The sequence below is a fragment of the Mobula hypostoma genome, chromosome 15, assembly GCF_963921235.1.
Source record: "Mobula hypostoma chromosome 15, sMobHyp1.1, whole genome shotgun sequence".
NCBI lineage: Eukaryota > Metazoa > Chordata > Chondrichthyes > Myliobatiformes > Myliobatidae > Mobula > Mobula hypostoma.
Window position 1 is genome coordinate 51273526 of NC_086111.1, and position 14234 is coordinate 51287759.

General features: G+C 41.4%; 1 protein-coding gene across 7 annotated transcripts in view; it reads right to left on the reverse strand.

Annotated features, from left to right (window-relative positions):
- flnbl (filamin B, like) overlaps window positions 1-14234 on the reverse strand; it is a 177240-nt gene that overhangs the window by 14711 nt on the left and 148295 nt on the right. For all 7 annotated transcript variants that reach the window (XM_063068023.1, XM_063068022.1, XM_063068019.1 and 4 more), the window contains 5 exons: window positions 10511-10777; window positions 9216-9353; window positions 6835-6950; window positions 2491-2623; window positions 1884-2060 (listed from right to left, as the gene is read on the reverse strand). In XM_063068023.1, coding sequence (XP_062924093.1) covers window positions 1884-2060; window positions 2491-2623; window positions 6835-6950; window positions 9216-9353; window positions 10511-10777 — 831 coding nt within the window. The remainder of the gene's footprint in view (window positions 1-1883; window positions 2061-2490; window positions 2624-6834; window positions 6951-9215; window positions 9354-10510; window positions 10778-14234) is intronic.

Consider the following 14234-nt stretch of genomic DNA (forward strand, 5'->3'; position numbering starts at 1 on the left):
GTACTTCACCAATCCCCGCCCCCCCCACCACCATTGATGCTGCCTGGCCTGCTGAGTTCCTCCAGCATTGTGTGTGTAAACTGACATAGATGTGGTAACTCTCTGGCTGAAACCCATCTAGCAAATGTGTTAACCAGAGGGCAAATGAATTGCAATCAGAGTTCCATTTTAAAGTAGAAACAGCAATCAGACTATTGATAGAATAATGTTAAACTTGTTCAGATCTGCCAGGAAACCTCCATGCAGAAAGTGAAAATTAATATCGAGGGGATCCTGTGCAATTTTAAACCCTGTGGAGTCCAGGCTGGACAATGGACTGAACTATTATGATAAAAATCTTTAAAATACCTCACATAAAATATAGGGCAGTTAAAGCTACAAAGTTCCCAACTTTGCAAATATTTTTCTTCCCTGAGAGAGCTATACCTTGGCTTCCCATATATGGTTCTTTCCCAGTAATTAATCAGCGTCAAGATACTTTCCTGTTTAGAAGACTGGAGCTATTTATGCAAAACCAAAGTATGAATAGAGAATAAGGCAATAGCAAAGAGTGAATGGCAGGAGGCAAAATAATCAATGCTCACATTGCAAAAGAAAATCTTGGATCAGCATCTTGCCATTTCCCCCCCAATGAGTCACAGCCTTATTTCTTCGAGGGAATACTGAAGCCGTTAGTAGTTAATTTATAGGGAACTGTGTGGCAGCAGGTTCCCCTCCAGGTACAAATTCAGTCTGGGTTAAAGAAATGAAAGAAAGGGCTCCTTTTAAAAAGGGGACAAAAAATAGAATAACATGGCTCAATACAGAACAAGTTTATAGTTTCTGAAGCACCACAGATGGTTGGTGTTGGGGGGAGGAAACAGATGGAATTCAGTAGAAAATAAAGTTGAAAGCTTGACATTTGTTTAAAGTGCTTAATGGATTATTTTATAAATATCTGCTGCAAAATATCTGAAAGCTTTCAATTGTATACCAATTTGATTAAAACATACTGTAATTGGTCTAATATCCTGACCACTGTTCAGCAAAGACTGATTATTGCAAATTTGTTAATATTAAAATTTTTTACACAGCATGGGAGAGTGAAGTTTCAGATGTAAAACTTCCTTAATTGAGGCAATTACAATATATTGATACTGGACCATTCATGAGCTCAATTTTTTTTCCTGTGTGTTTTCAACAGCCACTTTCAGAAATATAGTGTAAGAACTGGAAGCAACAGTGCTCCATGGACAATGTGAGCTGCCAGAAGATTTACTGACATTGATCAAGTTAATGATACCCTAGTACACTGTGAATAAATTTGCTCTTCTCCTACGTAGAGCTGTGTGTGATTTTTGACTGCCCAAGTAGGCAGATGGAGCCTGCAATTCAAAAGGGATTCAGGTTAGACTAGACTTATGCTCAAGCCTCCGGATTGAAAGTGAGATTGTTGGAAGAATTTCTGGAGTGAAAGTCTTGATAAATGTACTGAGAAGGGAGATGACATCAGTGATTGTACGTGCTCATTTAAGCATGTTCCTCCACTGAGCCTAATACCCCGAATAATGACAATGAACTTTACTGCTTGAAGCTTCAAGTTTTGTTAAAAAGCAGCCTTCATTGTGAATGAATATGTGCTCCTGTTGATGTGTCATTCACTGACACTGAGATGACAGAAGAAGTTTGGTCATAATTTGGTTTAAAGTTTACTAATTGTCCACAAGTGTACTCTAACACTGTACCACCTTTACAGCTGTGCACTCTGATCCAAGTACAAAGAAATAGCATTATTTTACTGCCAAAAAAGTACTGCATTTCACAATAGTATATACCAGACCAAAGACAAAAAAAGCAAAAAGGTACAAGACATTTCTGCACATGTACCAGCATCAGTGTCTTACCGGTGCTTCCTCGTTCAAGACCTGATCCATAAGCTGTAACTAGACCCGGATCTCCTGCCTGCCCAGGTTCACCAACTCGAACCTTGAATGGACTGCCTGTGATGTGCTTCCCATTGAATTTGACGTCAATAGAATGAACACCATTCTCGTGAGGGAGGAATCGAATAGCATACTTGTCTGTAACAAAGACCATTAAGAACTGAATTTTTAAACCAAACATTTAGCAACGTGACCAATGTTTATATTCCAGAGGCAAACACTATATAGAGGAACTCAACACATGCTCCATAAAATTTACATTGCATGAAACAGCATGAAAAAGGTATACAGCCATACTTGGCTTCCAAGTAAAACAGTCAAAAATCAAGCTCAAGCGTTCAATATTCTGGCTAATATTATACCTCCAAGTACACAGGGGTGGTGTCATAGCCTTGGCAGTAGTTGAGAACCATGTGCTATGTTTTCACCCCTTATCCAACCTTCCCATCCTCCCCCCCACAGCACTACCACGGGGAGTGGGCTGTGAAGGCAAGGGGCTCAGCACTGGAGAGAAGAACAGAAGTAGACCCCATGCAAAAGTAATCAAGAGCAGTTCACAATGGCTTACCTGGCTCTATCTGCGAGACATGCGTATCCTCCACTGCCCCAGATGGACTATGGACTTTGGCATCAATCAAACCCTTAGCACCATTCAGCCGCACAGCAAACGACACGGGTTGATTAACTTTTAAACCTGACTCCTGGAGGTGAATCGCAAACACTTCATTGCACTTTTACAAGACACGTAGAACAATACAGCATAGTCTCACTGGCTACCTGCTTGACTCTTTGCTTCATTGTAATGAATGATAGGACTAATGCAACCACATACTAAAAAGGTTCAGATGCACCTAGAGCATCCAAAATGGCCAGAGCAAGACAGGGTTTCTTAACTTGCCTTAGTTTCCTCCGAGGAAGGAAAAGTCCTTGATAGAACAAAGTTCATGGAAAAGAAAGCCATTGCTGCCTGCTTTTGAACAGCGGAAAGTCCTGCAGGCAACCAATGAGTTTTAAGTTATAACCCCAACCACTAAAATGTTACATAAAGGCATGCAGAGATGATGAACCTGTAGAGTGCTGTTAGCAATTTGTGCAGTGTAGATGTTTTGGTAATGGAGTAAGTAATGAAAGATCTCAACTCAAAGTATGAGAATCAAAATGTCAGTAATGCGACTGTTTTAGATCTTTAACCCACTTCAGAGTTTGAAGATAAAAGACATACGGCCTGCTAAAGTAGTACCATGAGCGGAAGCCAGCGACAAATCCACTTCACAAAGACCAACATTAAACATAAAGCAACACACACACATATAAAATGCTGGAGGAACTCAGCAGGACAAGCAGCATCTATGGAAAAGAGTACAATCAACGTTTCAGGCCGAGACCCTTCAACAGGACTGGAAAGGAAGGGGAGAAGACAGTAAGAAGGTGCGGGGAGCAGTGAAGTAAAGAGCTGGGAAGTTGATTGGTGAAAGAGTAAGGTACTGGAAAAGGGGAAATCTGACAGGAAAGGACAGGAGACCATGGAAGAAAGGGAAGGATGAGCACCAGAGGGAGGTGATGAACAGATAAGGAGATAAGGCGAGAGGGAAACAGGAATGGGGAATGGCGAGGGTGGGGGTTATTGCTCCGCCAACCTGAATGTGCCCTCATCGTAGCAGCAGAGAAGGCCATGTCCTGACACATCAGAAAGGGAATGGGGAGTAGTACTGAAATAGGTGGCCACCGGAAAATCTTTTTCTGGTGGACAGAGTGTAGGTGCTTGGTGAAGCAGTCTCCCGATCTACATTGGGTCTCACCGATACACAGGAGGCCACACTGGGAGCTCCGGATACAGTAGATGACTCCAAAAGACTCACAGGTGAAGTGTCGCCTCACCTGGAAGGACTGTTTGGGGCCCTGAATGGTAGTGAGAGAGGAGGTGTAGGGGCAGGTGTAGCACTTGTTCTGCTTGCAAAGGTAAGTGCCAGGAGGGAGATCAGTGGGGAGGAACGATTGGACAAGGGAGCCTTGTAGGGAGTGATCCCAGTAGAAAGTAGAAACGGGTGGGGGGGGGGGGAGGAAAAGACATGCTTGGTGGTGGAATCCTGTTTGGAAATGGCAGGCATTTTGGAGACTTGTATGATAGATGTGGAGGCTAGCGGGTGGTAGATGAGGACAAGAGGAACCCTATCACTGGTGTGGTGTCGTGAGGATGGGGTGAAGGCAGGTGTGTGGGAAATGGAAGAGATGCGGGTGAAGGCAGCATTGATGGTGGAGGAAGAGAAGCCCTTTTTTTTTTGAAAGAGGACGACAACATCTCAGTTGTTCTGGAATGAAAAGCCTCATCCTGACAGCAGATGTGGTGGAGATGGATGAATGAGAGAAGGGGATGGCTTTAAGTGACAGGCTGGGAAGAGGTATAGTCCAGATAGCTGTGAGTCAGTGGCTTTATAAAAGATATCAGTAGATGGACTGTCTCCAAAGATAGACAGACAGATTGAGAAAGGGGAGGGAATAGTCGGAAATGGACCAGGTAAATTTGAGTGCAGGGTGGAAGTTGGAGGCAAAGTTGATAGAACTTAACTTAGACTTCATTGTGCAATATACTGTTTAAATTAACAGATTTGCTGTCTTGCTGAATAAACGACAACTTTAAATTAGAGTTTAATATGGGCTGTGTAAATGAAATGTAAAAACAATGATTCAGCTTCTAGTTCAGCAGGTAGTATTCTGTGGTAATGAGTAGAGAACTTGGTTCAAGAGCAATTCTTTTGACAGAACAATTTGGCATCTCAAGTTCATAATGTCAAACAGCTGGGGTTGGCTGCAGCCAAAAATCTATCGTGTTCTGCTAGGTTAAGTTATGGGATTAATTTTAATAGAGCAAGAATAGGAAGCTGTTTGCAAATTTCAGGTCCATGTTGAGTTTTGAAATATTGTGATACGAAAGCTTATGGTTCAAGACTGATGAGTTCAAAAATCAAGAAAGCAATTACTTCCCTTACCCATGCCAAATTGGACAAGCAATGAGCAAGTAAGCATTTTAATTTATAAAAGGAATACTGCATGTCAAAAGCAGTTTGCTTGTATTTCAGTTTAGGGCTTAGAGATTTTCTAAACTTTGCCACACACTATTTAAAAAAAGTTTTGTACTTAACAGTAGGAATTAAGAGTTAGTCATCACCAAGTACATGTGACAGCTAAAGCCAGCTATCACACCACTCAGCCATGGAAACATGTCATAAGCCACAATTTCATTGAAATACTGTATTTTGTGTTAAAACAGGAAAGAATGAAGTGGGGGGAGGGGAACCTACTGATTAAACATGGTTAAAGAGTTCAGCTTGCCCTTTCATGTGGAAATGGTTATGACCTGCACTTGTATTTTTAACAATTATTGCCAAAAGCTCTGAAAACACAAGTGTGATATCTTACTCCTTTAGAATGATAGATTTGGGATTCTTCAGTTTGTTAGCTGGAAGATGCAATGTTGTTTTCCATCTACAGATATGCAACAACTTCCCTACAAAGAGACTAAAAGCACTGAAAAGTCTCTAACAACTTCCATATGAGGCAGAAAGCTGGGTGTGTAGTCTTTGATTAACTGCTAGCACTATTCTTAAATTACTGGTTATAATATCCAAGCCAATGTATTTCCATATTTCAATATGGCATTACACTGAACCAAAATGTGTTCAAACAATATTCAAGATCAGGTTCAAAATCAAACCAGAGTACACAAAAACAACTTCACATTACCTGTTACTATTAGTTGTTGCTAAATGGTTGAAGAGGAGTTACCTTGTTTGTTAATCAATTTGAAACTACTTATTGTTAGCTTCATTTGGTTTAAAGTTGTGCATTCAAAACCCTAGCAGCAGCAAATTCTGTTTTAGTTTCCAATGTGTATTACACAACTTAATCAACGCTTGTGAGCTCGTAATTCTCTTCAACCTTTTAGCTCATTACTGATATGCATCTTGCAGGTATGCTGTTAAAAACCTTTAAATGAGACACAAGAAAAACATCTAGAATGTTAAATGGCAGACAGTGAACCCCTTCTTACACATACGTTAAAAGGTCACATCTATGTAAAGCTTCTATTTCATTGCGGACACCCAGAACTGAACCAAGTTCAAACCTGCAGCATGGCATATTATTAACAGAAAATCTCCTATAAAGCAAGAACAGTGATCTGCTGGACAAGTTTGAGAACTAGTGCCAAGCAGAAACTTTCAAGTAGAGGATCACATGTTAATGACCTCATTGATCCTATTGTATTTTATATTCAAAGAAATGGTCAAACCGAATGTTCTGTGACTTGAAATTATTTTGAAGTTTTATTTCCCAAAAGACTTTACAAAATTGTTTAGTTAAATTTTAGCTTAGCATTACTTTAAACCTTTCCCTTGGGATACATTTTAGTCTGCAAGCACCATCTTCTATACAAAAAATCCTCTGAAATGTCAAGATCAAATTAGATTAGCTAGCTACAAAGAGAGGAGTGTATACAAGCATGACTGATCTCATTTTCCAGAAGCACAACTCTGCTAGCATTACATTTTTACCCTTGCAATGTTAATCAAATTGAACTATTCTTTTATCCCCTGAAGAAGCACAATTTCACCAACAAGGGGAAGCCTACAGGATGATCACTATTCACACTTAAGCACAACTTTTGGAAGGAGTACATAGAACTACAGATATTTACACTAGATGTGTTAAATTAAAGCCTCAACAGTATCCTGGAGAGAGTTTTGTTCTGAAGTTCAAAATAAGCTATGCAATCAATTCTTTGCATTAATTTACTCCCTTATTCTCTACTCCATTTCATATTCAAATGTGATGACCTAATATCACACCCATTTGTGACCTGTGGATGTGCAGTAGGGGGCCACAGCCAGGGAGCAGATATTTTCTTATGTCTCACCTGAAGACTAGTAACAGTAAGTCTGCTTGCATCTTCTGACGAAGCAGCGATGGGGACAATAAAGGGGCTGTCAGGGATGTACTCATCGTTGAACTTGATGGACACTTCATAGTCACCTGTAACAAAACAGACATGTAACTACCTTAAAATTATGCAAGATGTATAACAGATCTTAATCACATTTAATATTCTTCATGTTTGTTAGGAAACCAGGATGGCGGGCTGGAGACATGTCTCTATCAAAAGGAGGTGTAAGGAGCTCCTTCCCTCCACTTGCCTACAGGTCATCCTTGGACAAAGTGTATCACCTGCTTAGCACCCCGACCAGGGTCATGTGAAGCTATGGGAGCTGCTGGTGCACATCACAAGTCCTGGTTATGTGACCACTGGTGCCAGGCAGACAATCTCTGAAGAGTGTTGAGAATGGCTGAGGTCACCAGTCTTGTAAAGACACTGCCCAGAAGGCAATGGCAAACCACTTCTGTAGAAAAATTTGCCAAGAATGATCATGGTCATGTAAGGATCATGATCACCCATGTTATACAATAAGGCACATAATGAACGAGTTAGGATACATAGGAATGTCTTGTACTGAACAATACATTCATCTTTGAGGATTTAACCATTTCTCTTATTCAGACAGATTAACTGTTTGCAGAATATTCAGTTTACTATTTTTATGAATATGAAATGCATAAAAGCATCAACTCATTAGTTCATTAATAGGTGACTTCTCTACCAGTTGGTTTCGGCTTGACACTGGATCTCAAACCTGCTATTATTATAATGTATAAGTTCTGCATTGCAAAATACTACTGATTGTGGCACTGATGCAATTAAAACAGAATTATAAAATCAGGTTTATACCATAAATGTTTGCATAGCTTTAGTAACTCTGTACGTCCAAAACTTCACCAGGATATCAAATCAAAGTCAACAGCCAAGAAATAAGGGACAAAGACAAGTTTAACTTGAGGGAGCATTTAACTCTTTTGGCTGGGGCTGACAGTTATGAAGAGGTAGAGTGTTTGGGGAATTCCAAGAGTTTAATCCTTAGGCAATGATATAATCAACAATAAGAGGTCACAGGAAGGCAGCAGGAAAATACAGTTGAGGGGGAAAATAAATCAGAGCCATGATGGAATGGTGGAGCAGACCTGATGGGTAGAATGGCCTGATTCTGCCGCTTTGTCTTATGGCCCAATAATCAAGAACCTCAAATGCAGTGGGAGAGTGTAAGATTGCAAAGGAGAAGCAAGAGCATTGAATGCTTTGAAAACAAGGATGAAGGAGCAGAACATGGTATAAATCAGAATGGAAAATGCTGGTAAAGTTCAGGTCCAGCAATAGTGGAAAGAGAAACGGTAATGCTTCAGGTACAAGACTCTTTATTAAACTATCTACCTTCATATCCTATCAAATTCTTCCTGCCCTACATGGGCGAATCTGTAGTTCCCACATTAACCTTAGAACCCACAAAACTGGAGTGGAAATCATCGTCTAAAGGAGAGGCTGTCCAAAGGAAAGATGCATAATTTTACACAAGTAAAGAGGCATAAAGAAACCTCTCATCTCCTTTCTTTAGAACAGAGATGAGGAGAGATTTCTTTGGCCAGAGGATGGTGAATCTGTGGTTAGGTTCTTGATTAGTCAGGGCATCAAAGGTCATGAAGGCGGCAGAATGGAGTTAAGAGGTATAATAAATCAGCCATAATGTAATGCCAGAGGGGTCTTGATGGGCCAAATGGCTTGATTCTTCTATGTCTTATGGTCTTATGACAGAGTTTTTGGTTCAGGTAAGTTATGTTTTCTGCTGTGGTTGTTAATTAGGGTTAAGAGGATAAAACTGAATATCACAACCAAGTCAATGCCTTTTATTGGCATTTTAATCTTATATGTAGATCATGCTGTAAACTCATCCTTGTATATATTGGCAAGCCCAGCCAAAATGGTAAAGAAATCTGGAGAGAGAAAGCTCTGGAATTCTGAACACGAGAAAATCTGCAGGTGCCAGAAATCTAAAGCAACACACAAAATGTTGGAGAGGTAGCAATCTATTGAAAAGTAAACAGCCCACATTTTGGGCCAAGATCCTTCACCAGTCCTGATGAAGGGTCTCGGTCCGAAACGTCAACTGCTTACTCTTTTCCATAGATGCTGCCAGGGCTGCTGAGTTCCTCCAGCATTTTGTGTGAGAGCCTGGAAGGGCAAAGTGTCCAAAATGATGCAGTCAGAGAAGTGAAGGCATTTTTCTTCAGAAGCTGAAGATGCGTGTTGTGGATTAGGTCTGATGACAAAAGGCAAAAAAATCTAAATCCAGATGTATCTACCCACCCTCGAGAAGACAAATCTGGATTACAAACATCCACAAACTTGCTCACCAGGCTCCTGTGTAGTGTACGACACACCACAAGATCCATCCTTTCTGTCTTCAAATGATATCTCTGCTCTGCTGGGTCCTTCCACAGCTATGGACAGTCCACCTGCACCAGCTTCACGTGTCCAGATACTGAATTCAGCTGTGAACAAGTTTTGCAAGAAATAATTTCAATCTTTTAGTATTTCTTGTATGCTTCAAATTCTAGTTTAATTGATAGACTATTTGAATGATGTTTACTCCTCTATTTAAAGATATGAGCTGCCATGTAAAGTAGAAGTTTTAAATACAGGTCCCCTGACTAAATAGTAAGGAGTTAAATTTTATTACTCTAGAGGCAGCCAGGCCCATTTCAAATTCCACCCATTTCCTTCAAGAGGACAACCTTGTCGTGGCTTGGAGGCTTGCGTGCCTCAATGACCTGGAGAGCTACGTAGCCTAGAGTCAAGGCCTTGTGCTTTGACTCCTGGTAGGGTCACCTATGCCAATCAGATCAAAGGATAGAAGGCCAGACTAAGAGTGGTCCACCAATCCTCCAAGCTTGGGGATTCAGCTCAGGGCTAACAACCATGACTGGTCCAAAAAAAGTTACAGAAACAGTAAAATAGAAATTGCTGCCCTAAACGGCAGTGGTGTAACTAACTAAGAGAAAGCTATACAACACCTTATGGAAGAAATCTTAAGCTTTGAGACACCAATCCCTGATCCATTGGGTACTACCGTCATCAAGACAGGATAACTATCCTACTTCCCCTTCCAAGTTTCTCAGTTGGAATTATAGTCAAGCTGCATGAACATAGACAAACGATCCCAGCTTTTGGGCAGGTAGCAGACCCACACAAAAAATACAACGTGGTGTTGGTACTTGGAAGCTTTGGCAAACAATTGGGCAAGTTCACTTTCCAAAAAATTCAGCTTCTCACAAGATTACATACGTGCGAGACTTGAGCTCTTGAGTCAATACTGTTAACATTGCGCTGATTAACACAGCAAATAAACCAGAAGGAGCAAGGGGAAGATTGACCTGGTGATCCCTAACCCAAGCAGACCATGTGGATAAAAATAAGCTGGAGAGTCAATATTAGCATCTTAAAAATAAATGTCAAAGGAGAAACTTGGCAATGATTGCCAAACTGCGTGCACCAAGATTGTTAATAATATTCTTGCCATGTTCAAATATTGTTCCACATGGAAACACTCAGTATGCCATTCACGCGCTCTTTTGTAACAAACCAAGACAAATCTTTCAACCAGAAGTAACAAACTAAATCACAACCAGAGGCAACATCAGGAACTTACCTGGGACTCCTACTATGCCTCGTTCAAGCCCCGGGCCACCAGCTCGCACTTTTCGAGCTCCTCCTTCACCAAGTGGTCCCACCGTGAATTGGAAAGGACTGCCAGGGACATGCCGATTTCGATATTTTACACTGACCGTGTGCACGCCCATCTCTTGGGGCACAAATCTGACACAGTAGATGTGGTTGCTACTTTCCGTGATCTCTGCTTCGTTAATCTTTCCAGAGGGACTGGTCACTTGGGCAGACATGTCGTGGACATCAATTTCTATGCAGGAGAAACAACATGGGTTAAGTGGAACTAAAAGATGACACTTGCTGCCAAAGTAACTGAAGCCTGATGATTTGCCATGAAGGACACATGTTTGCCATAAAACAGAAAAAAAGTTGCCAAAAATCAGTGTGGAATTTTAAAGGATTTACAGTCCAAACAGCTTGAGTGCCTCTGGCATGAGAACACCATGATTATAACTGCTAGAAGTCCAAGCAAATGTTTCTCTATTGAGTAGGTGGTCCAAATCAAATAGGCAGAATCAGGGTTCAAGATGACAAACTTAACACTAATCTAAGAATTGGCCAAGTTTCAACAAATTTAGAAAGCTCCATGATTGCGATATGAACCCGTGAAGTTGATGGTGAAAAAGACCAAGGACAAGAAAAGTCCAATCTTCAATTAGTTTCTAGCTGTCAACTGGAGATAGGAGGATGGGGAGAATGAGGTTTTACTCAAACCATTTGCGAATTTATTCGGACTCTGCAGAATCATGTTTTGCAAAACTAAAGCCCACATCCGTGCCACGAAGAAATACTCCTTGGGATTTTTTAGCACCTCTTTAGGACAAAAGTTGTCACCAGTTCACTCATGACCAGAGGAATTTTCCAGGTAGTGAAATGATCACTTCCTCTCCAAGTGAAGATGCCAAGATACATTCTACTGCATTCAAGTGCTGACTAGCAACTATGGAGGGAAAATGTCTGAGCACTATTCCAACCACAGTACATGACCACAGCCAAAGTCAACTGAGATGAGGTTGTTGCAATCACATTATTCTGAACCAGATCTCTATCATCCTAACCTCCATGAAAGCAATGTGTTGCCAGAAGGGATAGCCAATTCCACTGCAAGTTTCTATCCTCTGACTTCTGATCTCTGCACCTCAGGTTTGCAGCCACCACTGCCAGAAGTGTTACTTTCGGAAGGAGACATGAAATCTCCCAATTGTTGCCTAGATCATTAACAACCTTTGGGAAAACTTCAAGATTGAAAAGCCTCTTGGGATGTTATTCTGTTACTGGTACAGCAACACTGTTACTCCCTCCATAGTTACAGCAAATCCCCTTTAGATGTCAGGAGTATGGCTTTGGGCAAAGGAGTGGGTAAGGAAGAGCCAAATTCCTGCCCAACAAATTTTGCCACACTAGAAAACCAAATTTCCCTAAAGGGTTAAGAACTTCTCCAATGAGTGATACAAAAAGTTCTGAATGCAATGAGATGCAAACCTCAAATTCTCCACCCTTTTCATGGTCTGCCAAGATCCAGAAGTTTGAACATAGAATAGTACAGCACAGGAACAGGTTTGTGGCCCATGACATTACACCAACTAGTTAGACTACTGACACCTTATCCTTGTGCAATCTGCACTTCTCCAGTCCCTGCATATTCATTGCCTGTTCATGAGTCTTAAACAACTGTCATATCTGCTGCTGCCACCATCTCTGGCAGTGTTCCAGCTACCCACCACTGTGTCAAACTTGCTCCACATATCTCCTCTAAACTTACCTTCCCTCACCTTCAATGTTAGCTCTCTAGTATTAGACATTTCAGGTTTTTTGAGGGGGGGGGTTAGAGAAAGAGGGCAGTTGGAAGATACTAACTCTCCAATAATGCCTCTCAAATTTTATAAGTTTGCATCAAGATCTGGCAGATTCAGATATGTCACATGTAAATTGAAACAGAGCGAAATGTGTCATTTGCATTAACAATCAACACACCCAATGACAAGCCGAAGGGAGCTGCAAGTGTCACCACCCATTCCAGCAGCAACATGGCATACCTGCCATATTCAGAAGGACAAGCCCCTTTTCCACTCTCTATTCCCAACTAGACCTTTGGCTTTTCCCTCCAGACTTTGCCAACTGCTGGGTATCTACCCCAGGACTTGCCAATCAAGGATTTGAACTTCAGGCACGGACTTCCGGACTCATGGATTTTTGATCCTAGTGACTGGGGGGGGGGGGGTGCCCCCATCCTCATGACTGCTGCCTGCATGGGGCTCAGACCAGGGACTCCACAATCTGGCGGGGGGGGGGGTGGTCACTGGTCTCCTCAGTGCCAGCCGACCCAGCTTCCGGGATCACCGGCCTCTGACCTGGATTTCGAACACTGAATCCTGTCCTGATTTTCATTTACTGCCATTAATCTCCAACCTCTCCCTTATTCCTATCCCTAAACCTTAACCTGACTCCCACCTCTCCACAAACCATCCCTACAAACCTATTAAAATTATTAGCCAAGACCTTGAAGGATGTCACAGTTCGGTGCCATGTTAACCAGATCTCAAAAGATACTGAAGGATGGGCATGGAGAAGACTCATACTCTTGTGGGAAGTTCTGGAGCTGGGGTAACTTTTTGTTTTTTTAAAAAAAGGTCACCCATTTAAATTTGACAATGTGAAAACATTCTGACACTCTTCCAAATGGGGAACTGAGGCAAAGTCAGAACATTAAGGCTGAAGATTTCAGATTCCTGATAAGCAAATGGAGAAGGCGGTGAAAGATTACCGGGAGTACAGGGAGTGAAGAGTTAAGTTTTTCTCAGGTCAGTCATGCCATTAATATTTGACAGGAGCACCTTGAAAGACCCTGTAGCCAGTTTCTACTCCCAGTCTGCACTTGGGTTCCTAATTTAGGCTGAACAAATCAAGTGTGGTTGTTTAAAATTGTTAAATGGAGGGCAATGCCGAGAAGGAAATTGCCTCCATGGACAAAAACTGTACTCTTAAAATTGCATCTTCCTTGAATCTAGAAATGTTAGTAAATTATAACTCTTATTAATAGATCACAGCAAACAAATGGCTGAATTTAGTAAGGGTTTTGTTTTGACCACACAAAAAAAATGCTTAACCTAGCAACAAGCAGTTTGTCACTTGGAAATTCAGAAAATGAAAAACTAAACCTAAGTATTTCTAAAATAGACACTGGAGGCAAGAGGCTGAATAAAATAAAGAACAAAAGGCAGAGGGGTAAATAATAATCTTGGTACAGGGCAAAAGTTAAGAACCCTCTTCCACAAGCTATTGTCTCACAACTCCCTTAAGGACCCTGCATTTAGAAAGATAAGACTGCAAGCATATTTGTGAAACATGCCATGTTAAGGAAAGGAAATGCTCATCATGCAACAACCACTGACAGAAGCATGCTGGCTAATTTAAAAATGAGCACATTCTGCCGACCTCAGAATCCACATGCCCAGTGCAGAAACGCTCCCTCCGACCTCAATGCCCTTGCACTGAACAGGTTAGGTGCCTCCAGGCCAAGGTGGCCAAGCAAGGGGAAAGATTGACTTTGGACGCTAGTTGGGTCCTCAGGTTTTTCACACTGAATCTGGTGAATATCCATACTCTCAGCACACAAGAAAGTACAAGTTGTCTGAAAGTCTGAATGCATGTGATAGAGATGCTCCCGAGCCGCCGTTAGTTGGAACCAAGTCACTAAGAAGAATTGG